General features: G+C 49.6%; 5 protein-coding genes across 10 annotated transcripts; 1 reads left to right on the top strand and 4 right to left on the bottom strand.

The window, feature by feature from the left end:
* Window positions 1-825: 825 nt before the first annotated feature.
* On the bottom strand, window positions 826-6,912 carry LOC117646895 (transmembrane protein 181). Its single transcript, XM_034388199.1, has 12 exons — window positions 6,674-6,912; window positions 5,346-5,520; window positions 4,758-5,032; window positions 4,355-4,457; window positions 4,132-4,279; window positions 3,972-4,052; window positions 3,548-3,647; window positions 3,019-3,146; window positions 2,565-2,714; window positions 2,119-2,221; window positions 1,810-2,034; window positions 826-1,483 (listed from the first exon to the last, which is right to left on the bottom strand). The coding sequence occupies exons 2-12, from the start codon at window positions 5,513-5,515 to the stop codon at window positions 1,344-1,346; spliced, it is 1,623 nt and encodes a 540-aa protein (XP_034244090.1). The 5' UTR covers window positions 5,516-5,520; window positions 6,674-6,912; the 3' UTR covers window positions 826-1,343.
* A 427-nt stretch (window positions 6,913-7,339) lies between these two features.
* LOC117646857 (TBC domain-containing protein kinase-like protein) lies at window positions 7,340-12,860 on the bottom strand. 2 transcript variants are annotated; one of them, XM_034388134.1, is made up of 16 exons: window positions 12,727-12,860; window positions 12,206-12,409; window positions 11,866-12,118; window positions 11,535-11,778; window positions 11,307-11,449; window positions 11,074-11,226; window positions 9,934-10,083; window positions 9,735-9,852; window positions 9,498-9,659; window positions 9,235-9,412; window positions 8,950-9,156; window positions 8,705-8,866; window positions 8,472-8,608; window positions 8,246-8,385; window positions 7,986-8,154; window positions 7,340-7,906 (listed from the first exon to the last, which is right to left on the bottom strand). In XM_034388134.1, exons 1-16 carry the CDS (start codon window positions 12,734-12,736, stop codon window positions 7,799-7,801), a joined length of 2,538 nt encoding a protein of 845 aa, XP_034244025.1. In that variant the 5' UTR covers window positions 12,737-12,860; the 3' UTR covers window positions 7,340-7,798. The 2 variants fall into 2 exon arrangements, with proteins under 2 accessions (XP_034244025.1, XP_034244026.1); XM_034388135.1 differs by lacking the exon at window positions 12,727-12,860 and adding an exon at window positions 12,541-12,687.
* A 35-nt stretch (window positions 12,861-12,895) lies between these two features.
* Window positions 12,896-15,465, top strand: LOC117646858 (chitinase domain-containing protein 1). Of its 2 annotated transcripts, none has more exons than XM_034388137.1 (9): window positions 12,896-13,024; window positions 13,309-13,395; window positions 13,469-13,615; window positions 13,700-13,868; window positions 13,951-14,057; window positions 14,158-14,309; window positions 14,395-14,498; window positions 14,588-14,816; window positions 14,908-15,465. In XM_034388137.1, the coding sequence occupies exons 2-9, from the start codon at window positions 13,321-13,323 to the stop codon at window positions 15,047-15,049; spliced, it is 1,125 nt and encodes a 374-aa protein (XP_034244028.1). In that variant the 5' UTR covers window positions 12,896-13,024; window positions 13,309-13,320; the 3' UTR covers window positions 15,050-15,465. The 2 variants fall into 2 exon arrangements, with proteins under 2 accessions (XP_034244028.1, XP_034244027.1); XM_034388136.1 differs by having other exon boundaries at window positions 12,954-13,064.
* Window positions 14,807-18,575, bottom strand: LOC117646859 (inositol polyphosphate multikinase). 3 transcript variants are annotated; one of them, XM_034388140.1, is made up of 8 exons: window positions 18,557-18,575; window positions 16,534-16,588; window positions 16,269-16,377; window positions 16,022-16,189; window positions 15,821-15,945; window positions 15,609-15,744; window positions 15,361-15,530; window positions 14,807-15,278 (listed from the first exon to the last, which is right to left on the bottom strand). In XM_034388140.1, the coding sequence occupies exons 3-8, from the start codon at window positions 16,363-16,365 to the stop codon at window positions 15,135-15,137; spliced, it is 840 nt and encodes a 279-aa protein (XP_034244031.1). In that variant the 5' UTR covers window positions 16,366-16,377; window positions 16,534-16,588; window positions 18,557-18,575; the 3' UTR covers window positions 14,807-15,134. The 3 variants fall into 3 exon arrangements, with proteins under 3 accessions (XP_034244031.1, XP_034244029.1, XP_034244030.1); XM_034388138.1 differs by lacking the exon at window positions 18,557-18,575 and adding an exon at window positions 18,238-18,372; XM_034388139.1 differs by lacking the exon at window positions 18,557-18,575 and adding an exon at window positions 18,132-18,187.
* On the bottom strand, window positions 16,846-18,227 carry LOC117646860 (thiosulfate sulfurtransferase/rhodanese-like domain-containing protein 3). Of its 2 annotated transcripts, none has more exons than XM_034388141.1 (4): window positions 18,109-18,227; window positions 17,445-17,633; window positions 17,197-17,356; window positions 16,846-17,114 (listed from the first exon to the last, which is right to left on the bottom strand). In XM_034388141.1, the coding sequence occupies exons 1-4, from the start codon at window positions 18,137-18,139 to the stop codon at window positions 17,063-17,065; spliced, it is 432 nt and encodes a 143-aa protein (XP_034244032.1). In that variant the 5' UTR covers window positions 18,140-18,227; the 3' UTR covers window positions 16,846-17,062. The 2 variants fall into 2 exon arrangements, with proteins under 2 accessions (XP_034244032.1, XP_034244033.1); XM_034388142.1 differs by lacking the exon at window positions 18,109-18,227 and adding an exon at window positions 17,835-18,093.
* Window positions 18,576-25,026: the final 6,451 nt, after the last annotated feature.

The raw sequence follows: 25,026 nt of genomic DNA, 5'->3' as shown, positions 1-25,026 counted from the left end.
AAAACAATCCCTGCTTTAGTTTTGCCTCACTAATTTTTTGAACCGTTCGAATTCTAGCTGGAATGCTGTTTCATTTTCATTTTTTTCTAGTGCTTTGGACGGATATTCGTTCGAGCTATGCTTCATCTTTATTTGCTCGAAAAGTGTCAAAAGTGGGTCCTTGTCACCAACTCACTAAACACCTCTTCACGAACGCATCATCAGCCAGGGAAAATAAAAGGAGACGCCAGTTTAACTTTTCATGGTTTGGTTTATTAACAAAATAAATTATGAGGTAATGACATGTTCACACGGATAACACTGATGACGACACCCCGCCTCCACCGCCCCTCAAGGACCGGTCCCGGCAAGGCTGCTTTGTGACGTCAATTAACATTCAAAAGAAAGAGAGAGAGAGAAAACAGACTAACGGAAGAGAAGAGAAGACAGTCCGATTTTTTTAAAAACAAATTATATCCAAATGGTGTGTCAGGCATTCCTCCTCGACGACCACATCGGCATCTTTACCGCAGTATACATCACAGCAAAACAGTCTGCATCTCGCACCGCCCTTCGCACAGGGCCGGTGATTCACCCAGTTTCCCGAAGTCCGCGCCCCACAGTGGGCCAGAAGACCGGCGGAGGCGGACAAAACTCTAGACGCGTTTTGAGCTCCAGAGTCGCTTTAACAGGCCTCGAAACGAACATAGACCCCCACCAATGGATTCCTCGTTCGGAGAGCAGTCCATTGGTGGGGTCACACGTTTGGTTCGATTCCCATTTAGCGACTCTGGAGCTCAAAACGCGTCCAGAGTTTTGTCCGCCTCAACCGGCCTTCTGGCCCACTGTGCGCCCGGCCCCTCCACTGCGAAAAACAAAAACGCGCACGCCCCAGGCAGCAGGGCGGGCAGGGCGGGGCTCCAGCGCGGATCTCCAATTTTAATTCCTGCCCCTGATATTTAAATCAACGCCCGGCCTGTGCGTGTATGCTAATGCTCAAAGAGTTTTCCTCAGAGTACCGGCCGGGCCGTCCTAGGCCGTCCGCCCCGCGAGGCCTTTGCCCCGCGCCAGCAGACTGATTCCGAGAGTCGCTTTCGTCGCGCTGTCTCTCTCGCACTCACGGCGCGTCCCGTATCGGTGCGAGAGAGACAGAGCGACGACAGCGACTCTCGGAATGAGTGTGCCGGGGCGTAGCGGCGTAGCGGAGGGTGTCAGGAGGTCCACCCCTGGGGGCCGCCCCTGGGGAGCCCTTATGGCGAGCCGCCACTTCAACCCGCCTGTAGTTAGGCGGGCAACCTGACTCACTCCCTCCGAACAAAACTCCGCTATTCTTTGAGTTAAAAAAAGATATTTCTGTCGGCGCGCTAGTCACTGTCATCCGCCTCGTTGCAGCGCGACAGGTTGAGCGGGCGGCGGCACTCGTCGTCGGAGCCGTACAGCACCTGCTCCTCGTCGGACTCGTTGATCATGGAGAAGGCCGGGTTGTCCTTCGTCAGCGCCTGGTCTGCGGAACGCAACGGGGGACGCGTTAGCTCACGGGTGGTGGCGTAGGCCGGCGCAGGCGGAGAAACTCTAGACTGACGCGTTTTGAGCTCCAGAGTCGCTAAACAGGACTTGAACCGAGCGTGTGGCCCCACCTATGGATTCCTCGTTCGGAGAGCAATCCATTGGTGGGGGGTCATACGTTCGGTTCGAGTCCTAGCAACTCTGGAGCTCAAAACGCGTCTAGAGTTTCGACCGCCTCCACCCTCGGCCTCCACCAGTCTTCTGGTTCAATGTGCGTAGGCACTCAAAACCTTTTTGAATTTCTTAAAAAAATTATTGTTGTACCATGAGGCTGCATCTGGGCCGGGGAGTAGACGTAGGCCATGGCGAAGGTGTAGAAATTGAGCAGCCCGTAGAAGCACATGAAGTGCGCCGAGCTGGTGTAGGTGGTGCTGAGCTCCGACACGAAGTCGTCCTCCAGCACGCCGGCGCCGTAGCGCATGCCGGCCAGCGTCAGCGTCACCCCGATCACCACCATCATGAAGAAGGTCAGGAAGCGCAGGCGCATGTCTGCGCACATTCATTTTTAAAAATCAACCCTCGGTTTTTTTCCTTCTGTCTTGGTTTTGAAGTGAAGCGGACTCGCGGGCTTACCAAAGAACGGCATCGAACGGAGGTCCGTGTACGCCCTGAGCATGAGGAACAGCAGGTACACCGCGTACAGCCCGCCGACAGCCATGAGGAAGGCCTTGTAGCCCTGCAAGCAGACGCACGGTGTAGGCAACCGGGACTCTGTCACTCTCGCACACAGGACGCCCCACAGTGGGCCAGAGACCGGTGGAGGCGGCCAAAACTCTAGACGCGTTTTGAGCTCCAGAGTCGCTGAACAGGCCTCGAACCGAACGTGTGACCCCACCAATGGATTCCTCGTTCGGAGAGCAATCCATTGGTGGGGTCACACGTTCGGTTCGAGGCCTGTTCAGCGACTCTGAAGCTCAAAACGCGTCTAGAGTTTTGGCCGCCTCCACCGGTCTCTGGCCCACTGTGCGCCCCAGGAGTGCGAGAGAGGCTGAGCGACGCCAGCATGCCCTGTCCCTCACGTTGTAGTCGGCGGCGTCGACGCGGTGGTTGAAGGTGGGGTCGTGCAGCTCGTTGCACTTCTGCCAGGAGGCCATGACGACCGCGCCCAGCCACAGCAGCCCCACCAGCAGCAGCTTGGGCGCGTAGAACGAGCCCCAGCGACGCTCATTCTATGCAGCAGCAAAAACAAAAGTTCGTCGGTGAGTCTCAGTGGAAGGACTAGGCTTTGAGCAGTGGGCCAGAAGAACGAGGGGGCGGTCGAAACTCCGAACGCGTTTTTGCGCTTCGCAGTCGCTGAATGGGGCTCGAACCGATCGTGTGACCCCACCGATGGATTGCTCTCCGAACGAGGAATCCATTGGTGGGGTCACACGCTCAGCTCTAAGTCTCGTTCAGCGACTCTGGAGCTCAAAACGCGTCTAGAGTTTTGGCCGCCTGCACCGGTCTTCTGGCAACTCCAGCGTGGGCCCCGACCTGGCGCAGGCCGTGGTAGATGCAGAGCCAGAACAGCAGCAGCGCGCACAGGAACGTGGCCTGCAGCACGGCGTCCAGCATGCCCGGCACCCACGAGCTCGTCAGGAACATGAGCGGGAATATCGGGTCTGCAACAACAGCAACAAAAAACAGCGCATTGGATTCCCATCGGGCTGGCAAGACACCAAACCAAATTTACGCGGCCGCGCCCGTGGCGTGGGTGGATCGGATCGCCCGTGTTGCCGGAGGGGAAACGGCCTTGGCGATACCCCGCGCGCGAAGCTCGTCCGCCAAATCGGCACCGAGAGTCCGTCGCACGTGGAGTAGCGCCGCGTGGCAGTTAGTTTCAAATGTGTGATTTTCAAAGAGAAAGGAGTTCCCAAACGTTCGCCGTTGAGGAGATACAAACACCCAAAGTCGGATCCCTCTTTTTTTTTGTCGAGCTAGCCGTCCCCCTCACGCCCACGAGCCGGATCCGTCCTGTCCCCCGAGTTTGACGAGTTATCGAGGAGGGAGGGGTTGGGCTCACCGTTGAAGAACACCAGCAGCGGCAGCAGCAGGGACAGCCAGCGCTGCTCGATGGACCAGTCGTGGGAGGGGAACTTGCGCAGGGCGTGGGCATACATCATCTGGCGGAAGGGAGAAAGGCAACGAGCGTTTGATGAGACGGACCACAGTGGGCCAGAAGACCGGTGGAGGCGGCCAAAACTCTAGACGCGTTTTGAGTTCCGGAATCGCTAAACAGTACTCGAACTGAAAGTGTGACCCCACCAATGGATTCCTCGTTCGGAGAGCAGTCCATTGGTGGGGTCACACGCCCGGTTCGGGGCCTGTTTAAGCGCCTCTGGAGCTCAAAACGCGTCTAGAGTTTTGTTCGCCTCCACCGGTCTTCTGGCCCACTGAGCGGACAGGGACAGAGGCGCCGCGCTGAGGAGGGGGCAATGGTTACGCACCATGGCCACGAACGTCATGATGAGGAAGATGAGCCGGAACCAGATCTCGATCTGCGTGAACTCCGGGTTGTAGGTGCGGAACTGGACCGAACAATCGGCGTTAGTTACAAAACGCGTGTTTATTATTATTTCAAAAAAAAAAAAAAAATGTGGCACTCACGTAGAAAGTGATCTCCTTGACGTTGAAGGTGTGGCTCTCCAGGCCGTAGAACCGGATCTCCACCATGTAGTGCGTGTAGGCGAGGAAGCCCAGGTGCATGATGACCACCTCCTCGCAGTCCTGCAGCTTGCAGTGCAGGTGCCGCGTCCTGAAAAACAAAAGAGAGATTCGGATTGTTTTCAACTGCAGCCGTGCCGGAGTCAAGCTGTTTGCGCGACTGTACCGGTTGTGGCCGCGGTCCGCCTTGAGGATGAGCACGGGCCGGTGGTCCTCCATGATGCCGTGTGCCGTCACGCCGATGTGCACCGCCCTGTCGTACAGCTCGTCTGCGCAGTCGGAGCACCACGCTCTTTCATCCGCCCCCTTTCAAAGTGTCGACAAACCGACCCGGCCCACAGTGGGCCAGAAGACCGGTGGAGGCGGACAAAACCCCGGACGCGGTTACAGCTCCAGAGTCGCTAAAAGGGACTCGAACCGAACGTGTGACCCCACCAATGGATTGCTCTCCATTGGTGGGGTCACACGTTCGGTTCTAGGCCTGTTTAGCGACTCTGGAGCTCAAAACGCATCTAGAGCTTTGTCCGCCTCCACCAGTCTCCTGGCCCACTGTGCTCCACTGTCCTCACCGTCCACGTTGTCGGTCTGCAGCTTGGCGATGAGCCACAGCTGCTGGTGGTAGGACTTGAGGGCGGGCGTGCGCAGCACCATGGGCGTGGACGCGGACGCCAGCTCCTGGGGGGACAGCGAGGGCCGCAGGCTGGTGGCGCGGATCTCGCTCTGCGCCGTGATGGGCGGCCCGCACAGCCCCACCAGCACGGCCAGGAAGACGCACGCCACGAACGTCAGGATCACCACCATCAGCTCGCGCTTGTGCATCGTGTACAGGCGCATCTGCACCGACCTGCGGGACAGCAGCAGCAGCTATACCCCGGGCGGTAGGGACCCCCGACGACTGCCCCGCCGCTACCCCCAGCGGGAGAGACTCTGCATGAGGCCCGCCCTGCGGCCAAAACTCTTCTAGGGGTGTTTTAAGCTCCAGAGTGCTAACCAGGACTCGAATCGAGCGCGTGACCCCACCAATGGATCCCTCGTTCGGAGAGCAGTCCATTGGTGGGGTCACACGTTCGGTTCGAGACCCATTTAGCGACTCAGGAGCTCAAAACGCGTCTGAAGGTTTGTCCGCCAGCGCCGGTCTCCTGGCCCACGGGGCGCACCTCTCGCAGCGGTCGTGGTGGTAGGCCGGCGCGATGTAGCGGTTGAACTCGCTGAAGTAGTCGCTGAACTGCACGAGCACGTGGCGCACTCGCGCGGCCCAGCCGCTGGACGGCGTGCGGTAGGCATAGCCGATGTTGGCCGCCTGGGCGGGGTCCGTCCGCAGCCGCATTATACCTGGAACAAGCAGCAAGCGGTGAGGTCGCCGTGGCCGAGCGCGTTAAGGCGCCGGTACTGAAGACCGGAAACCGGCGTTCGACTCCCGCCACTTCTCAGCTTTTTTTTTTTTTGCAACCGCTTTCAGTGTGGTCGTGCCCTACTGTGCGAGCAATGACCGGATGAGTTCCCGCGTGATCTTCGACCCCGACAAGACGCCAAAATTGCACGCGGGCGTGACTGGAAAGCCCCCATTTTTCCCACTCTCTTTTTAAATGCCGAAAGCAGGTAATGATCACTTTGACGTTTTTGCTTCCCTGCGAAATTTCAATAAGCCACGGTGATAAAACGGACGCCATTCCGGCGCTGCCAAAGGCAATGTCTGCCCGCCAGTGTGCCGGCGCCGCCGTCGCCGTGACAGTTGTTCAATAATTGGCGTCACGGGGACGAGGGGCGGGCAATTTCGATCGCCAGCAAACGAGGGGGGAGAAAATGCAAAAACGCTTCGCCTTTTTCATCGCCCGTCGAAGCCGATCACAAAGGGCTCTCTGACTCCGTCACGATGTGAAAATTTAAAAATCATCGCCCAGGAAAGCCCCAGGTGACGCGGGCTGCTTTGGCTGACGATTCAGAAAGCGCGCGATTATTCACCCGAGTCATCCTGAAAGTTCGCGACCAGCATCAACAAATTGCGCTCAAACTGTGCTTTCGAGTACTTAAAAGACACATAGTCCGTGCTCGTCTCGGACTGCTCAACTCGTACAGCGCAAGCGCCTGCTCGCACGCGCTTAGGCAAACCGCTCGACTCGCGAGCGTGACGGGACTGCCTACCTCACCATTACCATTACCACTACGGGCTAGGCTGCCGTTTCGGGCTGGCAGGGGCTTTGAGTTTTTTTTTTTTTTTTTAAAACTGGCGCGAAGCGCACAACCCGTGGGTATCGTCGAATTATGTCACAGTTTGAGTTTGGAAGTGTGGTGGAAATAGAGGGGGAGGGGGAGGGGGACTGTTTCCGCGATGGGTTTCGCAGGGTTCTTCCGATTTCGGGTCCGGCTCGACGTCCCGGGTGCCGAGTCGGCCCAGGGTGGACGGCGCGCCAGCGAGGAGACAAGCTGTCTGCGCGTTGCCAGCGCCGCCGGGGCATGACCAGAGCACTCGCTTCTCTCTACTCACCATCAAGAAGGCCGCCGTAACCTCGACAAGAGCAGGGAGAGCTTGCCCCGAGCCCCTGGACGCGCAGTGCGCGGTCACGCTGCAGCGGTCGGTGCCCCGCTGGCCACCTGGACGCCCGCGGCACTGGGTCCACCTGGAGACGTCGCCGTCCTCCGTGTTTTTGTTTTCCAGTGACAAACTGCAAAATAGCCAGGAAGCAACAACGCACTAGCGGGGCTAGCGGGGCGGCCCAGGCGGGGGGTGGTGTGGCGCTGCCGGGTGGCGTCCGAGTCGGCCGCCTCGCCTCGGAGGCCGGAGGGCTCGAGTACCATCGGCGGGGGCGGCGACGGGGCTGCCCCTCTCGGACGCAGCCCGGGGCCTATCGACCCGTGCCCAACGAAGCCGAGCGCCCGGGGCCGCTTCGGCGACGCTCGGCTCGTGTGTGCAAGGACCGCCCGATTCACATTCACGTCCGTGTTGGTTGATGCTCGCGGACCGGCTTTCTCACTTCCCTTCCCGCCATTTTTGAGCAATGCAGTCACGCTGCCTTTCCTGGCTCTCTAGGGCCAAGTGTCTTTTAGGCCTAGCCTGGCCTTCCCCGCATCTTAACCGTGCCACCTGGCTTTCCCTCCTCCAGTGCTGAGCAAAGTAGTTGACGAAGGGAGAAAAAAAAATTGTAGAAAGAAATACTATTAGAAAATATTTTTATTACTGGGATATTCTTCACACTTACAGTTATCACAGCTAATTTGTTCCCGTTTCACCATTGGCATTGAGGAAAACTTGAAATGCCGCTCAATATTTAGACTGGATTGCCAAATCCAGTAGAATGTATAAAAATAATTGTGATGAATAACATTTAAAGGTCTCCCTTTCATGGAATGCAAATGTTTCCATTAGAAAACACAGATTAACATTTTTCATTTTTGAACACATTACAGATACACACATCATTGAAATTAGAACACATGATTTGGATATAAATTATAAAAATAACAAAGTGGTAACATGCATATACATTTATTTGGATATTGAGAAAAGAATGCCTTAGATATCCTGTCTTTATTTATGTTTCCCATCAGCAGCAATGCCGAACACCTTTCTTAAAAAGTGCATTGGGTGTCCAGCATGGCGATGAAGAGGAGATCAGGTACTGGAAGGTTTTGTCAGCAAATTTCCCAGTTGAAGGACATCAATGCCTCGGTGTAATATGCAAACTCGCGGGAGACCACTGCGCAAGAGCACTTGCGCCACCTAAAACATAACAAAATGAAAATGAAGTACACATTTGAAGAATGAGTTTGAGAGCCAAAACACATGTGAATCATCTTACTTGTGCTGCTTGCGGAGAGTCCCCTTGCCCTGCCACAACCAATATTTTCCCACGGTTCTGAAGTAATGTATTTGCTTCAGGACAGCTTGGTAGCTGAGGAATCTCAGCTGTCCAGTCAAAACGAGTGTGAGGTATATTTATACTACCAGGAGCACTGCCAATATTATATCTGAAATTTCTGATTAAAGAAATACCATGGCAAAAGTACAAAAATACAAGAGCAATGCACAAACTTTCTGTGGAAACAGTGTTAAGGATACAATTCTGGGCCTCGTACATCTATGACAAGAACTTTAGGCCGGGGGAATTTGACAGCGTCTAACAGATCTAGAAGATCTGCTCCACTAATACGTGGACAGGATTCTGCCTGAAGTTCAGCAACAGTTTGTGCACTCATCTCCTGCAGTAAAAAAAATATCATCTTATAAGATTTTGGTGTTTGAAATAAAACTCAGCACTTACTGAGAGATCTTTGTCTTTACTTACCAGATCGGGATGGTGAGGTCGATTTTTTTGTGAAGGTGTCTTAACAACGACACGTTCATGTTGTCTGTATGTTGTACTTCTTGGAGTACAACAGTATAGACTTACTGAATCAGAGAGGCAACGCTCAATGTCCACTTCTACAAAACATAAAGAAAAAAATTTTAAGTTGTCTACTTTAGAGATGGATCCCTAAAAGGATCCAAAAAGGAATAAGGAATATGTACTGTACTTACCAGGCAGATCAGAAAATAGTAAAATGCATTCATTAAATCCAGAGGAAAGCAATGCATCCCTATGTTGTTGGAGAATTGCAAGACCAACATACAGGGGAAAAGACGCATCCCCAAGGAGTAATTGATCCCACAGATGCAAAATCTTTGGGAGTGGGAATACATCTGAACCAAAAGCAAAGAAAAAACATTGTGGGAAAAAAAACAAAAAAAAACAGCTGCACTAGAATAACAGACAAAGAACTTACGAGAAAACATAGTGAGAAACCAGGGAATGGCAAACAGGTCTGGGATGAAGCCAATTTCTTGGAGATGATTGGACAAGTCAGGATCGTGGAAAGCAATAATATGAGTAAACTTTGCAAGATATTCCCTGATAACTGCTGAATTGTCCTTTAGAAAGAATCTGTGCAAATATTTAGGGATGAATGCTGACAAACAGGCAAATGCCTTAGCTGAGGAGGGCAGAAAACTTTGCATAAATTATTCATGGTTGGTACAGAATAGTGAATAATGGATGAAAATTTATTTACCTTCATTGTTAAAATTTAGATAAATAAATGGAGCACACAGAGAATCAAGACCTTGCCAGTAAACATACTGAGGGTTTGTCTCCACCCAAGCTTTTAATACGCGTTTAAATTTTCTGTGGCCTTCACGAGATGAAAGAAGTTCATCATATTGATGACATCTTGGTATGTCAACCTCTATCTGCAAGAAACATGACAATGAAAATATTTTCCGCAAATGTACGGGCACTAGTCTTTGTAACATTCCTATTGCCTTTAATTTGTACCTGACGATCTGTGTGGGTAGGTGTTTCTTTATCTGTTTCAATAAAATGAGCATCAATGTCTCCTTCAACTTCCAGCAAAGCAGCCCAGACTGCACCTCGATACAGTGGAGGAATGTCCCTCCGTGCTTCACGGATTATAGCAGATCTTGTGTATGGGTAGCCCTGATTTCAATAACATTAAAAATGACAAAACTATGACAAAAAAGGAGAAAAAGTTGGAGAAAGACCCAAGCTTACTTCAAGAAGTCTTCGGAAAAGGACAATGCGGCGGAACTGATATTCTGTGTCTCGCTCACGAATAATTAATGGCAGGTTTGCTGCATCACACTCATCATCATCTTGAATTATTTCAGATCTGTTTGAAGCAGTGAAATGTATTATGGGTATTTGCATAATGGGGTCACATTTCAAAAATTTCAACAATCAATCAACTCACCTCGTCTCAATCAATGGATAGTAAGCAGATACAGGAACATTTGAAAGGCGAAGAGCAAGGGTGTCAAGAGACAAGGGAATGATTTTTAAATCTAATAAGGAAGTCTGGTCACGCCTTTTCCCAAGAATATTGCCCTCTAATAAAACCAGTCTGTTACACAAAAAACAAGAAGCCAAGGAATATAAGAAGAAAAAAAACTGTGGAATATCAAAAGTATTTGATATTAATGGAGGACTCGTTCTTTACAATATGTGGTTCACCAGAAACAAATGAGAGATGAGTTTGTGCGTTTTGAAATCAAGTGAAGTAGACATCTGCAAATCATAAATTCTCTTTTGCCCTCCAAAAAGGTTTTAAAATAATTTGACATTCAAGCATCGTGATTGGTTTCCGCCTTTGGCGGGAAGTCCCTAGTCTCGTTCAAGGTGGTGAACAAAAGAATTCAACTCATTATTGTCTCAATAGATGGCGCCATCGTCACACCTCCTTATGACCATTAACCTCAAATTTATGGTATAAAGCGATATCTTTCCTTATATGTTGACAAAACTTAGTCACTTTAACACGAAATGGTTATACATGTTTAATTTTAACTTTGATTTACTTATAAACATACCTTATGGGTAAATATTATGAAGTTACAATCACTTTAAAACACCCATTACTTCAATCTGTAAAACCTTCTATATCTCTTTTTTTTAGATAAATAATGAGAAAAAACCTCTAAGAGAACTTTCTAATCGCACTTTAAGCTTTAAACTCATCACCAAAAAGTGTTGCTTTATCTTCATTTTCACTGAGAAATGTGCAACAGAAGCTGCTTGTAAAACAATTTTCTACACTCATCATTTCTGCCATTCAAACTCGATTTTCTCAAAATTTTACATAGAAACTGAAAAAACACCTCATAGTATTGTTGTTAGCAATAACAAAATGTATCAAATCATGTGAATATGGGGGCTTTATGTGTAATAGATTTCGAGATGAACCACATCACCACATTTCTCTGTTGAGCACAATACTCGTTCTCTTTAGGTGATAGTTTTTTATGGTTTTTGTAAAGAACGAGTAAAAAAAGAAAAGATGAGATAAGAAAATTGCAACAATTATGACAACAACACCAAATAAAAAATTGAGTACCTAGGAACTGATAAAATTGTAGGCATGGTTCGAATTAAACCTTGTTTCTTCAACTCGGCCTGGACATCACCTCCAGCAAGGCGCCACAAATAAAACAGCTCTTGCAAAGGAAGGCTACTGAGTGCATGTTCCTTACCACGCACTCCTTCAACTCTGAAAAATAAATTGATGACAAATTTACAGAAAAGAAATATAATTTAAAATAATCTAGTTGAAGACTAATATTTATGTACCTTTCAAAGGGATGTATCTCTAAATTTGCTATATCATGTTCAAGGAAAGCAGGATGTTTTAACAGTTCCTCAGGGGTAGGTCTGTCAGAGGGTTTGAGTTGCAAGCAACTGTTTATCAAAGCAACAAGGCTCTTAGGAAGACTCTAAAAGAAAAATGGGATGAATTAAAACTAAAACACATAGCAAGCAACAAAAGAAGAAACTATTACTCTCAATCTAAACACTTACTTCATATTTTGTCCAACAGCTATGCTCACGAGCAATACGGGACAGAACTGAGGTGTCAGAGTTACAATGAATCAAACTCAAAACTTTGCGCATAAGCTGAGCTAATTTCAGTTCTGGCCACAGTTGCCCCACTCCAAGAGCTAATTCTGCTAGAATAATACCCAATGACCAAACATCAACTTTGGGCCCAGAAACAGTTTGTGAATCAACTAGAAACACTTCTGGAGCAGTGTAACGAGGATTTCTAAACGAAAGCATAGAAAATCTACAGTCTCTTCACACTCCCATCACGGCCAAAAAAAATTAAACAACTTGAAAAGGTATAACATACCCAATAGGGAAGCTCACATCTCCTCCTTGCCCAGTCATATAGTATAATCCATAGTTGAACAGTTTTACATTGCCCTTTGAATCAAAGAGAATATTATCTGGAGCTAAACAACGGTGGACAACTCCAAAAGTATTGATGTATGCAAGAGCTTGTAAAGTTTGCTGGCACAATTTCACAATTCCCTGCTCAGAAATAGAACATTGAGCCGAAGAAAGAGAAAGTGCGTAGTACTCCAATACTATCATTGTTCGTTCTGGAAAAGAACAAAATTACTTCATAACAGAAAATGGACAGCATAATACATACTCATTGGTCAAAAGTACCAATTGAAAGTACAAACCATGTTTTCCTCTAATAATGTCCAAATAGGCGCAAAGATTTGGATGTGAGAATGTACGAAGTATTTGAGATCTACCATAGATGGTGATAGAGTTGGGTGTGAGGGGGAGCCCGTTTGTTCCACAAACATCGCCAACATGACTTGTCGCGAAAAATGTAATGCCTGCAAATCTAGGCTCCATAGATGGCTTCTGCATAGTTGATGCTGAAAAAAACATAAAGGAACACTTAAAAGTTAGATTATCTGTACATTGTCAGACAGAATCTCTACCTAGGTTGTTAAGGGGGAATGTCGAAATGGAAAATCCATTCAAACCCACAACAGGTAAACATAACCTGGTCATTGACATATTGTCAGTCAAAATCAACACTGGCGAAGATCATCGACCAAGAAATGTTCAACTGAAATCATTCAATGAGTCTGTATTCTTTCTCCAGCCAAAAGCCTACACTACGACTCGGTAGCAGCAGGCCGGCATCCTGCAACGCCCCTGCCTGTGCCTGCACTGTAACTGCACCTGCCTTTGCTCATTGTTTTCGCCACAAGTAGACGATCATAATCGTAGTTCAGAGAGGTGGGGCAGGATGGGGCACCACTGAAAACTGATACGACAGTGAACGTCCTCCCAGTCCGCCAATATCAATGACCAATACTATTTGGCATTTTGACAAGTGGGACAGCAGACAGCCAGGACAACAAACAACAACAAGAGGCAGAGGGAAACAACTGACAGTAGTGACTCGTTTCTCCCCTCTGTCAGTTGCCGGTAAACAATAGCAGACGACGGCGACTGCCTGCAGACTGCACTCAAGCACTCAAGTGAGTGGCTTTTTCTGATAATCGAAGCACAAATGCAGCGGTAAGGGGATACTTTTAAGGGAAAGCGAACGCAATGAGTCTAGTTTCGACGTGTCTTGTCATCTTATTTTGCTGTACCTGGACTTGATAGCCTTGGGGAGCGATTCTCTTCAAGCACGGTGTGACGGTTTGTTTCGTGACAACGTCACTAGTGACTTGAAAGGAATTGAACAAAGCTCGAAAACCCTTTGATTGCCATGATTATACACTTGCTTCTTTGAGATGACTTCATTTTCTTGTTTCAGGTAATTTTCATCATGGGCTTTCCCACTGTTCTCATTTTGATTGGTGCCGTTGTTGCATTCACATCAGCAACAACTGCAGGCGAAGAGGTACGTTGACATATGGGTCTCGCACTTCAAATGAGTTGCATATCTGACTGCGTTTCTTTCTTTGCTTCCCCAGGATGTCTGCCTTAATGGTGCTCTAAGAGAAAATCTAATTGTTTCTATGCCTCGCAACAAAGACATGGCAGCTCAGCACAGTTTCAGATGCTCAGAGAACACTGAAGGCAGACTACAACATGGCATGTCTTTAGGATTCGTTACTCCAGTAAGTGGATCCTGTAGAATACTTAGTTTACCAATGACGATACCTGGAGACGCTTTATTGACATTGTCCTTTTCCTTCTTGTAGTGGAATAACCATGGGTATGATATAGCCAAATGGATGGGGCACAAGTTTACTCATATATCGCCTGTATGGCTTCAACTTCGCCATAATGCTGATATGAAGTATAAAATAACTGGCACTCATGACGTTGACGCTAAGTGGATGAGAGAGGTGAAGAGGAAAGGGGCTAAAAGTAAGCTTGGTTTTGTTTACTGGAGCTATGGTTTAATTCTATGGATATCATCTTTGCTTTACTTCTTATTTCTTTTAAACAGTTGTTCCACGATTATTATTTGATGGATGGCTTCCTCAACAAATCCAAGAGTTACAAGATGCTAAAGCTAGGGAAAAAATTGTTAAATTAATAACGAATGTTGTGACGGTAGGTGACAGTAATGAGATTTGAAGAAAAATATTGTTACTCAAGGTAAAGTGCTTTGGCTTCATCCTTCTAACATTTATATTAAATTTTTGTTTAACAGAAATATGGATTTGATGGTATTGTTTTGGAAGGCTGGATACAATTGATAGCTTCAGGGCATGTGGAGCTTGCTGTTGACTTTATTGAACTCTTGTCAAACAAACTGAAAGAGCTGGAAAAAGATTTTATTCTTGTCATCCCTGCTATGAGAGGGTCAGAACGTTTCTTCTTTGCATTCGTCCTTTGATCGGTACAGATGACTCAAGCTGACTAAAATGTATCCATTGTATGTTTCCAGGCCACAGACTGTCTTTGGAAGCAAGCATTTTGATCTTTTGGAGGAATTTGTGACTGCTTTCTCTGTCATGACTTATGACTATTCAAACTTTATGAGAACTCCAGGTCAGCCAATTCTGTTAATTACCACTGAATTTTATTTCTCAAAATATTCTCTAGTGCTAAATATCAATGGCCTTTGTTAATTTTTCCAGGTCCCACCAGTCCATTGAATTGGTTAAAACAGTGTGTTGAACATATTGTTCCAACTGAAGGTGACCCCAGAAGAAAGAAAATTCTTTTGGGTTTGAATTGTTATGGTTATCATTTTGTCTCTGGAGCATCAGAACCAATACTTGGTGATAAATTCATTGAACTAGTTCAGTCAATGAAGGGTAAAATGAAGCTGGACAAGGAGGCTTCAGAAAACTATGTTGAAGTCAGGTACGTTTAATGGTCATTTAAAATGTCAGTGCTAATCATTACACAAAATAATTGTTCTTTTTCCTCCCATTTAATTTCTTAACAAATACAGAACCAAGCAGGGCCGTCACACCATCTACTTTCCTACTCTCTGGTCCATCAAGATGAGACTAGATTTGGCAGAACAGCTGGGGATTGGGATTGCAATGTGGGAGCTTGGTCAAGGGCTTGACTATTTCTACGACCTACTTTAAGATACTAGTGTGGGCTGCTTGAATGGCTGTGGTATATCATTAACGGTAATCAGTCTCATAATTTTAAGTCAGATAGTAATTGTTATCAACTTTTTAGGCCTGACAGTACTTGGATAAGGTTCTCCAATCCATGGAGATAGTTCTTGTCTGGGCCCTTGTCATGAGAGTCTCCTGTAAATGTATGGGCAAAATCAATCATGCGAACATGAGCCCACACAGCTGGTTCTATCTGGAAGTGTAAACAGAATGGATTAATAATGATTGTGCTTGATCTGAGACCTGAAAAATATTCCTCAACATAGGGTACTTACATTTGAGCCAAGTTGCGCACAGTCATACATCAGTAAGATAGAACTTGAGTAAAGGTGCAAAGATATTTGTTGTGATATAATATTAAATATCCTTTTGAGTTGGGAGATGAATTCTTCTATTATGCAAGCAGCATTTTCCTTCTTGTCCAAATTGAGAAAGGTTGAAAATGCTGTTAAAAAAATTGCAATACCGTCATTACTTTATTATTTATAATTAGCCAATAGCTCATAGATTATGTTCTAAATACCATTTCGTATAGTTTTTTGGTTCAAAGATTTTCCATATTTTTTGTCAAATTTGGTCAATTGCCAACTTTCAGGTTCATACACCTGAAAACCTGGGATGCAAAATCCTAGATCTCTCTTGCATTCCATATACTTTTTCTATTAACAAAATAGGAAAATTATTTATAAAATATTAACGGCAATTTATTATTGATCATGCCAATAGTAAGCATACCTCCTCTGATTCTCGTTTAGAGGGTGGAGCATATGGATCCCAAGTCTGTCTTCCAATCTTAATATCCATTATGCATGGCTTCTGAAAATTTGCAGATACATCCTCAAGTATCAAGACTTCACCTCCTATAACAAAGGATTTTTTGTTTAAGCTTTTTCCTGAAAATATTGTTTGGTTACAAGCATTGGATTATTTGCTCACTAAAGGATTGCAGAGTGATGCTGCCAATCCCATAATACTTGGGTACGAAAGATAAAAGTGCTGCATGTGGAGATGTGGCTATTCCTTCATAGAACTCAATTTCAGTCTTGGCTTGCACCGGTTTTAACAGGGGCTTCAAAATGTTGCCATCCTTGTGTTTCAGCATACCTGTCCAAAATGAAACGCCAACACCACAAAAATAAGTTTATCATTATCATGGTTATGTAATGCATATCTGTGCTCCTACCTGGAGTACTTTTTTCCTTATCATGTGTATGTCCAGCGACTTGTGACATCAGAAGCTTTACATCTTCTGCCAAAATGACACGCTTTGAAGATGCCATTTTATGTTGTATCTATCCAATGAACCCAAACATTAATTTAACACACTTGAAAAATTCATTTTCTCATGAAAAAAATGAGACACTAGTTTCTTTCCATCTAGAATCCATCTAGTTTCTTTCCAGTATAAGATACAAGACTGAGTTTTCCTGGTTAAATTAAATACTTACCCTGTTTGTTGGGACAGGAATGATGAACAGAAATCAGCAAGTCAGCTATGCACACCTGAAACAAAGCACAAAAGCAAAACCACATTGGTATTTCAGCTTGAATACTATTATTTATCTGGGTCTTGTTGACTTTCCCAGTTAGATGTTTATATGTATTATGGTTATGTATTCAAATGCATGTACATGGGTTTATGGCTGAGAGATGATCGCCCTGGCAAGGCTAATGTTTAGTGTATAATGTGTAAATAAATCTTTTTATAAATATGTACATCCATGATTATGGATATCAAGACAATAAGGGGTGACAAGATCTGAAGAGTCAAATCATTGTTTATTAAAAACATCAGAAACTAAAACACTACAAAATTAAAGTCTCTTGCTCAGAGTATAACAAGCTCACGATGGTCATGGACATCAGCTTCTCATGGATGTGGTTCACATCATGCGGTCAAGGAGATTTTCTTGAACTTGCAGTCAACTCTCAACTGGCTTGGTATGTAATAGTAATAAATTTGTACAATATAACACATCATTTAGTATTCTTCTCCCAGTCAAGCCATCCACCAGCATAGTGACGAGAACTGAAGCAAAGAAGGAATGAGAAAATTAGCACAATTAATTTCTGCAGGACACAAATGATTTTTAAAAATTGAGTAGACCCACTTGGAGAATCCAAGAGCCAATGCTTTCTGCAGAGCAACATTACTACGTTTTCCAGAGCGGCAGGAAAATACAATGGGGGCATCCAACCCAGGTTTTTCAATGCCATACTTTTCTTTGAAAGCTCCATCATTCAAATTGAGAGCATTTGGTACATCACCCACTGAAAATAAAGCAAAGCCAAAAATTGTATTACAACGTTTGTTTTTTTTTCACATGAGTTATTCAATACATTATACAAAAATAGTTACATGGAATGTGCGTGCTTCCTGGCAGTTTTCCAGTCTCTTGAATCTCGTCAGGTTCCCTGACATCTATGAGGATAATTTCTTTCTTTGATGATAAGCTCACAATATCATCATAGTGCAGATCTCGACTGCCTGTAGAAGACATTGTGCGTCTTGTGGTAATGAAGGGTCCTATCTCTGACCGCTGGAAACCTGCAAAATATTAGATTATATAAATCACAGGAAAATAGTAAATTTTGATACCTGTCGGCAAAGAATATTTCCAGAAATAATTGAAAAAGTGGACTAAGACATCATAACTTCCATATCTTGCCCAACACTTCAGTATTATTTCGGAGATGGTTTCAGTTTATTCGATCGAGAAAAATAATCAGTCAAGGTAACGGTGCTTACCGCTGATGAAATTATACGGTCTTTAAGTTCCCTTAAAATCTCACACTGTGTCATACAGATCAAGATGAGAAAGAATCGAGAAACAAAAGTTATGAATTTACGAGTGAAATCGCCCAACTTGGTTTTTGTCAGCTAAGCTTGAACCCAAGTACCCTGACAACCCCGGCCGGTACAGACGGAAACCACACTTGTTCAGTGGACGCGATTCATCGACCGTCCATTTCTGACAATGACAGGTGCAACGTTCGCTCCAACACTCTCGGTCGCCACTTACGGCCAGGAACGACATAACCAAACCACGGCATCCTGCCTCGAAGTAACGCTCGTTTTGTGAAAACATGCGCGTGTAACCGCCTCCGTCGCGGCACGGAGATACGGCACACTGTAAGGGGACCAGACTCACTTTCAAGACGCAGGACCGGCGCTGCCAGGGACGGGGACGGGTGTTGCTCGCGGCCGCAGCGAAGCAGGCTCGTGAATATGGCTCTGCGTCCCTGCTGGATCAATAACCGGCCAGACATGACTGTCAAATAATGCCTTCGTCCGGTCCGGTCCGGTCGTCTAGTCACGAGCAGACGAGAGAGGCGATCAAAACAAGGCAGCCATTAAGGCCGGAAGCGGTATGAGAAATCCTGGCGGCGGCAGCGAGAGCCGGCTTTGTTTTGGCGCCGTGCCGGGCCGCCCGCCGGCCTGCACGGGTGCGAGAGGGGTGGTCTACCTACCGGGCGCTCCGGTCCAACGCGTCCACGACGACAGCAGCGAGGTCCCGCCGCCAGTGCGATGCCTCTCCCTTCCTATCCAAGTGCCGGTCACAGAGTTTCACACGTCGCGTACCTCGCGGTGTGAAGAAACGTTCGCCACCCTATCTTGGCCCCTACACTGACAAGCGCTCTGTTTATCGACCGGGCACCGGGCCGGCCGACCTTAGCGTAGCTTCAGCGGGTACCAGCTGCAGCGCTGCAGCCTCGTGGACCTCAGTGGGCCTGGTGGGCCTGGTGGGCCCGCGAGGTGCGCGATAGGGGGCACGCGGACCGAGCTCCGTACCCGTCGCTCTGTCTCTCTCGCTCCCCTACGGAGCGCCCCGTGAGTGCGAGCGAGGCAGAGCGACGAAAGCACGGTCAGACCATTACTGCTGCGCTTGACCCTGACGCGCTGCTGGGCGGGCCGAGGCGGCGCGGGGCCGTAGCGGGGGAGCTGATGTCGGTGGCACCTCCACCCCCGCCGCCCCAGCCGGCGCCTCTGTCCGCCGCGCCGCGCCGCGCCTCACCCCTCCCCTTCCGCCACCACCGCCACTTCACTCAGTCAGCTGTGACGGTCCGCGTCGGACGGACGTGTGTTTACATGCCGGGCCCGCTGCTCGGCTCGCGCGGCGTACAGTGTAGGCGCACACGTGGTGCCGGCACGCGCGACCGTCGCGTCGCGGCTTCGTTTCGCGAGTCACTTTTACGTCGCGGCGACTTAGAGTGTGTCTAACGGCAGTCCCCCTGCCTCTGCGTGTGTGTGTGCGTGCGTGAGGTGACAGTGCCGTGGGTTGCCAGACTGTTCGTCTATGGATTTACCTGACTGACGTCATCGTCGCGCCTTGTGGATTTTCGTGCGTCCGTAGAGAAACAAAGGATACCCGCTGGGGGGCGATTTAAAAGGCTAACGAGGAGACACCGCATCGGTGAGTGCTGGCTGCCAATGAGTGCGACAGAGACAAAGCAGCACGTTATGTCACCTTGAATATTGGTGCCGTTTGAACTCTCGTGGGGCTTATCTCGCTAGATTACCCAGCGACCACGACGCTCGTCAAAAGACACGTCAGAACACCTTTTGACGACTTGCTTAATTGGAGTCCTGGTTTTATGGGCCGGGCTGCCGTACCGCCAGTGTACCACCGGCACGGCCGAAGTCGAAAAGTGCCTTGCCTACCCGGTGTCATGTCGGCCAGCAGACTGATTCCGAGAGTCGTTTTTCGTCGCTCTGTCCCTCTCGCACTAACACATGACGCCCCATGAGTGCGAGGGAGACAGAGCGACGAAAACGACTCTCGGAATCGGTCTGCAGTCAGGGATGAAGGATGTGTCCGTGCATCGTTCGTTCTGGTTCTTTCTTTTTTCGTTTCGGGAACGATGTGAACCATAAGGCTGCAGCGCTGCAACGGGTGAGATTAAAACCGTTTCATCTAATGGGCCGGGGGAGTGTTTCCAATAAACGCCGGCAGACTGATTCCGAGGGGCGCACAGTGGGCCAGAAGACCGGCGGAGGCGGCCAAAACTCTAGACGCGTTTTGAGCTCCGGAGTCGCTAAATGGGACTCAAACCGAACTTGTGACCCCACCAATGGATTCCTCTCCGAACGAGGAATTCATTGGTGGGGTCACACGGTCGGTTCGAGTCCTGTTAAGCGGCTCTGGAGCTCAAAACGCGTCTAGAGTTTTGGCCGCCTCCGCCGGTCTTCTGGCCCACTGTGGGGCGTTTCTGTCTCTCTCGCACGCATGGGGCGTCCTGCACAGGCGCGAGAAAGACAGAGCGACGAGAGCGGCCCTCGGAATCAGTGTGCTGGACCGAGGACCGAGGGGAGGGGGAGGGGGAGATAAACCACGCAAGCGCCACTCTAGCCGAGGCGTCGGTGGCGGCGCTAACACGCTGCTTTTATTTACCTTAGTTTAAGGCTGCCGGCAACAGAGTGAGCAGAGTGAACCGAGTCAGTCGGCACAACCACCGCCAGACATTCGGGCCATTCGGGCCATTCAGGCACGGACAGAGAGAGAGAGAGACATTGGACGAGGAGCGAACAGCAGCAATTAAGAGCCGTTCCCTTCGTGTGTGTGTGTGTGTGTGTGTGTGTGTGTGTGCGTGTGTGTGTGTGTGCGCGCGCGCGCGTGTGTGTGTGTGTGTGCGTGTGTGTGCGTGCGTGCGCGTGCGTGCGTACGCCAGCCGCTAGGGGTCGTGGACGGGGTGCGTGATGGCGGCGGCGGGCGGGGCAGCTGGTCGTTTTCAGGAGTTCGCAGCTGCCCCGCGAATGAGCATAAAGTGCTGGCGGCGGCGGCCAACGCACAGCAGCAGCAGCAGACTGATTCCGAGAGTCGTTTTTCGTCGCTCTGTCTCTGTCGCACCTATGAGGTGCACCCCATGTGTGCGAGAGAGACAGAGCGACACTGGGCCGCCTTCACCCTAGGGGTCCCTTAGTGTCGGCGCCGCGGCGGGCCGTCTAGAACCAGCGACCGATGGGCCGATAGCGACCGCGTGTGTTTCTGGACAGCCACTCCCTGCTGCTTCCTTCGTCGCCCTGTCTCTCTCGCACCCCCAGCGGAGCCGAGCGGAGCGCCCCACGACGAGTGCGAGAGACAGCGTCGAAAGTGCACCGCCCGGCTTGATGCGGGCCACACGTTCGCAAGGCGCCGAGGCGCGCCGTGCGCTCAACGAGGCGCCCACCCAGGGGGAAGTCCCGCGGTTTTCCATTTCCGCGCGCGAGGAGCTTTTCTGAAAGGGTAACTTTGTTCTTTTCAGCGGGGCTCGAAAGACAAACCGCCGGGCCGCCTTTGTACTCGAACGCGGCTCGATAAGCGGCAGGCCTGGGCCATGCCTGGGCAGGCCCCCACGCCTCAGAAACCACAAACACGTGCAACAACACACACTCAGAGAGAGAGAGAGAGAGAGAGAGAGAGAGAGAGAGAGAGAGAGAGAGAGAGAGAGAGAGAGAGAGAGAGAGAGAGAGAGAGAGAGAGAGAGCGCTTGGGCCACTCGCCGCCCGTCGTCGACCAAGAATAGATGAAGCCGTTTCGATTCTGCAGAATGGTTAGAAAGGCAAACGGGCGGGCCGCGGCTGGAGGGAGGGAGGGAGGGAGGGGTCGCCGAACAGTGAGTGCAGCGACACCAAGACGACGCCGGCGGCGCAGGGCTCCGTCAGGTGACACACACACACACAGAGTGTGAGGCCGTCTTCGCCGAGTAACGGGGCACGCTTTAGTCTGTGTGTGTGAAGAGGGCGGCGGGGGCGCGGAGGCTTCCGTTTTCCGGCCCCCTCCCCCCGCCAGTGCCTCGTACGGCTGCAGAGCGAGGGCGACAGTAAGCCGGCGCACTCGAGGGGAACACGATGAGGGCCTCGCGGGGCTGCGGAGCAGCTTGATGCCGAACACTCTCTCTTTCTCTCTCTCTCTCTCTCTCTCTCTTTCTCTCTCTCTCTACTAAATCTACCTACTAAATCTCTCTCTCTCTCTTCTCTCTCTCTCTCTCTCTCCCTCCCTCTCTCTCCCCCTCTCTCTCTCTAAAAAACTAACAAATTGTAAAACACTGCATCATGCACCAAAGATACCTCAAGAGACAACAAAACAGCATGATTTTTTTGTGACAAATTTTTACACTTCCCCGTTTTGGCCCGTATTGTGAACTAAAAAACCCCCCAATAAATCCTGTTATAAACTAAAAAAAAAACTCTCTCTCTCTCGGTGTCACGGTCTCGGCCGGCGGGAGGCGAGGTTGTGTGTGCCTCTCTGATTGGCTTTCGTCCCGCACTGCCTCACCGATTGCCTCCCTGCCGCTGGAGTGCCCCGGAGTTCGAGGCGACGGATGGCCACCGCTTCACCGCTCGGCAGTTTAGGGCGCGGCCCGCCTCCGCCCACCCTCTCGCCGACAGGATATGGCGTGGGAAAAACGGATTACGCGTCGTCCTTTTTGTTTTTGCTGGTTCCCAGGTGATTTTATTTTTTATAAAATTTTATAAAGGTTCTTATAAACATTTATAAATGTTTATTAACTTTTAATTGAAATGTACAAACTTGTATTAAAATTTATAAGGGACCCTGTATAAACCTTTATAAAACCCTGTATAAACTTTTATAAAACCCTTTATAAAACTTTATACACACCTGTATAAAACTTAATACATGACCAATCGCTTCATTCAACCATATACAGATTGCATACCGCTGTATATAATTATATACAGTCATGTATAAGATTTAATAAAGGTGTTTATAAAATTTTATAAAGATCTTTATAAAATGTTATGAAATTTTATACGAATGCCCTTATAAAAGCTTACTTTATCATATAAAACTCCAATAAATTTTTATAAGGACCTTTATAAAATTTAATAAAAAATAAAATCACCTGGGTTATGACGCTGTTGTTGTTGTTGTTGTTGGCGCGGTGATGATTGCACCTGGCGTGGGTGTGGTCCGCCGCGTCCGCCCGAGTAGCCTTCAGGACGCCCCCGACCCCCTTCCAACCACGGGGCGCCCCCAATCGACACGGCGACACCACTTTTGCATTGGCCACGCCCGCTCCTCATTGGCGGATGCACTTGTCACGGCGCGCGGGAAAATTCGAAATGAGCCGCGAAGCGCCGCGGCGGCGGCCAGACGGCAGGTTCGGTCAGATCTGCGCCCTTGCGTGCTGCGTGGGTACACTGCAATGGCGTGTCCCCTGTGATGTCCGCAGCGAACGAACTGGAGCACGCAGCGGCGCATTTCCTCTCTCTCTCTCTCTCTCTCTCTCTCTCTCTCTCTCTCTCTCTCTCTCTCTCTCTCTCTCTCTCTCTCTCTCTCTCTCTCTTTCTCTCCCTCTCTCTCTCTCTCTCCCTCGTTTTTGGCGAATCTCCGCCGCGAGGTAACGAAGGCCACGACGAAGGCTCGCCACCAGAAAGAAGTGCATTATGCAGCGGAGCGTCCCGGTCTAGTCCTCCAGCCAGTGCCCCTCTTTGACGTCGTATGCCCGACGACGTCAACAGCAGACTGATTCCGAGAGTCGCTTTCGTCGCTCTGTCTGTCTCATGAGGCGTTCCTTGGAGGTGCGAGAGAGGCGGAGCCTAGCCGGTCTGCAAGCCGCTGTGGGACTTCCCTCCGTCTGCAGCCAGCGCGTCCAGCAGAGTCTGATTAGGATGAGAATGTCAGCGGTTGTGTCGCTTGATGCCGATTCCGAAAGAGTGCTTCTTCGTCGCTCTGTCTCTCTCGCACTCGTGGTGGTGCCGCAGGGTGCGAGAGAGACAGAGCGACCACCGGAATCAGACTCATTCTGTGAGCTGGATGCGAACGTTAACGGCGGAGCGCTAAGGAAGGAAGGTGGTCTGTGTTACTGTGCGTGTGTGTGTGTGTGTGTGTGTGTGTTTCTAATTGGATTGGTCATCTTAGCAGCCTCTTCGGCCTTCGGCGCTGCTTCGCCTGCTCCGCTCCAATACACTGCTCGTTCATCACCTTCACAACATTGCGCCGAAGCCGGCTTCTCTAGGCGGCCCACCAATTAAACCCTCAGCGAGTCAGTGGCGGCACCAACCAGTCGGTGGTTCAAAACCCAGCAGACCGTACCTTTTTAATTTTTTTTTTCGTGTTTTATTCCTGGTTCCGTTTCCTGCTGGCGCTGGCTGCGCGGCGCCGCGTCTTTGATTGCGTCACCGAAAGGCGATACGGCGCCGGAACGATCCGCCAATGGGAGGCGGGCCTGCAGGCACACTGCCACACCGCGGCACGCCGCGGCAGGACTCTGGTTTACGACACTGGCGAGCCCGTGGCCTAGACCTTGCGGCGCGCGGCCCGACCAGGCACGCGCCGCTGCTTGAACCGTCTCCGTAGCGTAGGCGGTAGCGACGCTGCTTATGGCTCGGGTCGCCCCGGGTTCGTCTCCGCTCGCCGGCGCCCTTTCTATTCTGGGGATGGCTTTTACTGGAATCCTTCGAGGGGCATTTCGAACAGTGTTGCGCTGTCTCTCTCGCACGCGTGGGGCGTTCCAGAAGGGAGCGAGAGAGAGAGAGTGCTGTTCGGGTCGCGCCCGTCCTCTGACACTATCGGACTCATCCATCTATAAAGCTTCTTGGATAATTGACCGGTGAATCGTGAATCGAAACGGGCGAGCTTGCAAGGCCGCTCGCTCCGTCTCTCTCGCACTCCAGTGGCCGTCCATGAGGGTGCGAGAGAGACAGCAGAGGGCTGCAGGGGGTTGCAGGTTGGCGCAGTTGGCGTAGGTCGGCGCGCCCTCCCTCGACAGAAGGCCATAGGCCATTAATCTTATCGAGCTTTCAGCCCTTTGCAGCCCTTCAGTGGAGCAAACACGCTGCAGAGTCCTTTTTGCGCTCCGTCTCTCTCGCACTCATGGGGGCGTTCAGCACAGGTGCGAGAGAGACGGAGCACAGTGGGCCAGAAGACCGGTGGAGGCGGCCAAAACTCTGGACGCGTTTTGAGCTCCAGAGTCGCTAAACAGGCCTCGAACCGCAC

Source organism: Thrips palmi, unplaced genomic scaffold (genome assembly GCF_012932325.1).
Source record: "Thrips palmi isolate BJ-2018 unplaced genomic scaffold, TpBJ-2018v1 HiC_scaffold_2, whole genome shotgun sequence".
NCBI lineage: Eukaryota > Metazoa > Arthropoda > Insecta > Thysanoptera > Thripidae > Thrips > Thrips palmi.
The sequence above is the reverse complement of the archived record's forward strand: the minus strand, read 5'-3'. Positions and strand labels throughout refer to the sequence as shown.

Coding starts and splice junctions, on each gene's coding strand:
- LOC117646895 (XM_034388199.1), bottom strand. CDS start 5,515: ATGCGGCTGCGGACGGACCCCGCCCAGGCGGCCAACATCGGCTATGCC. Junction 5,033..5,345: donor CACCACGACCGCTGCGAGAG/GTGCGCCCCGTG, acceptor GCTGTCCCGCAG/GTCGGTGCAGATGCGCCTGT. Junction 2,035..2,118: donor CCGTTCGATGCCGTTCTTTG/GTAAGCCCGCGA, acceptor GAATGTGCGCAG/ACATGCGCCTGCGCTTCCTG.
- LOC117646857 (XM_034388134.1), bottom strand. Junction 9,660..9,734: donor TTTTCCGAAGACTTCTTGAA/GTAAGCTTGGGT, acceptor TATTGAAATCAG/GGCTACCCATACACAAGATC. Junction 8,386..8,471: donor GACCTCACCATCCCGATCTG/GTAAGTAAAGAC, acceptor TTTTTACTGCAG/GAGATGAGTGCACAAACTGT.
- LOC117646858 (XM_034388137.1), top strand. CDS start 13,321: ATGGGCTTTCCCACTGTTCTCATTTTGATTGGTGCCGTTGTTGCATTC. Junction 14,310..14,394: donor GTCATCCCTGCTATGAGAGG/GTCAGAACGTTT, acceptor GTATGTTTCCAG/GCCACAGACTGTCTTTGGAA. Junction 14,817..14,907: donor GAAAACTATGTTGAAGTCAG/GTACGTTTAATG, acceptor TAACAAATACAG/AACCAAGCAGGGCCGTCACA.
- LOC117646859 (XM_034388140.1), bottom strand. CDS start 16,365: ATGGCATCTTCAAAGCGTGTCATTTTGGCAGAAGATGTAAAGCTTCTG. Junction 15,946..16,021: donor CATCACTCTGCAATCCTTTA/GTGAGCAAATAA, acceptor CCTTTGTTATAG/GAGGTGAAGTCTTGATACTT. Junction 15,745..15,820: donor CTAAACGAGAATCAGAGGAG/GTATGCTTACTA, acceptor TTTTGTTAATAG/AAAAAGTATATGGAATGCAA.
- LOC117646860 (XM_034388141.1), bottom strand. CDS start 18,139: ATGCCGTGGTTTGGTTATGTCGTTCCTGGCC. Junction 17,357..17,444: donor AGGAAGCACGCACATTCCAT/GTAACTATTTTT, acceptor CTTTATTTTCAG/TGGGTGATGTACCAAATGCT. Junction 17,115..17,196: donor TTGGCTCTTGGATTCTCCAA/GTGGGTCTACTC, acceptor TCTTTGCTTCAG/TTCTCGTCACTATGCTGGTG.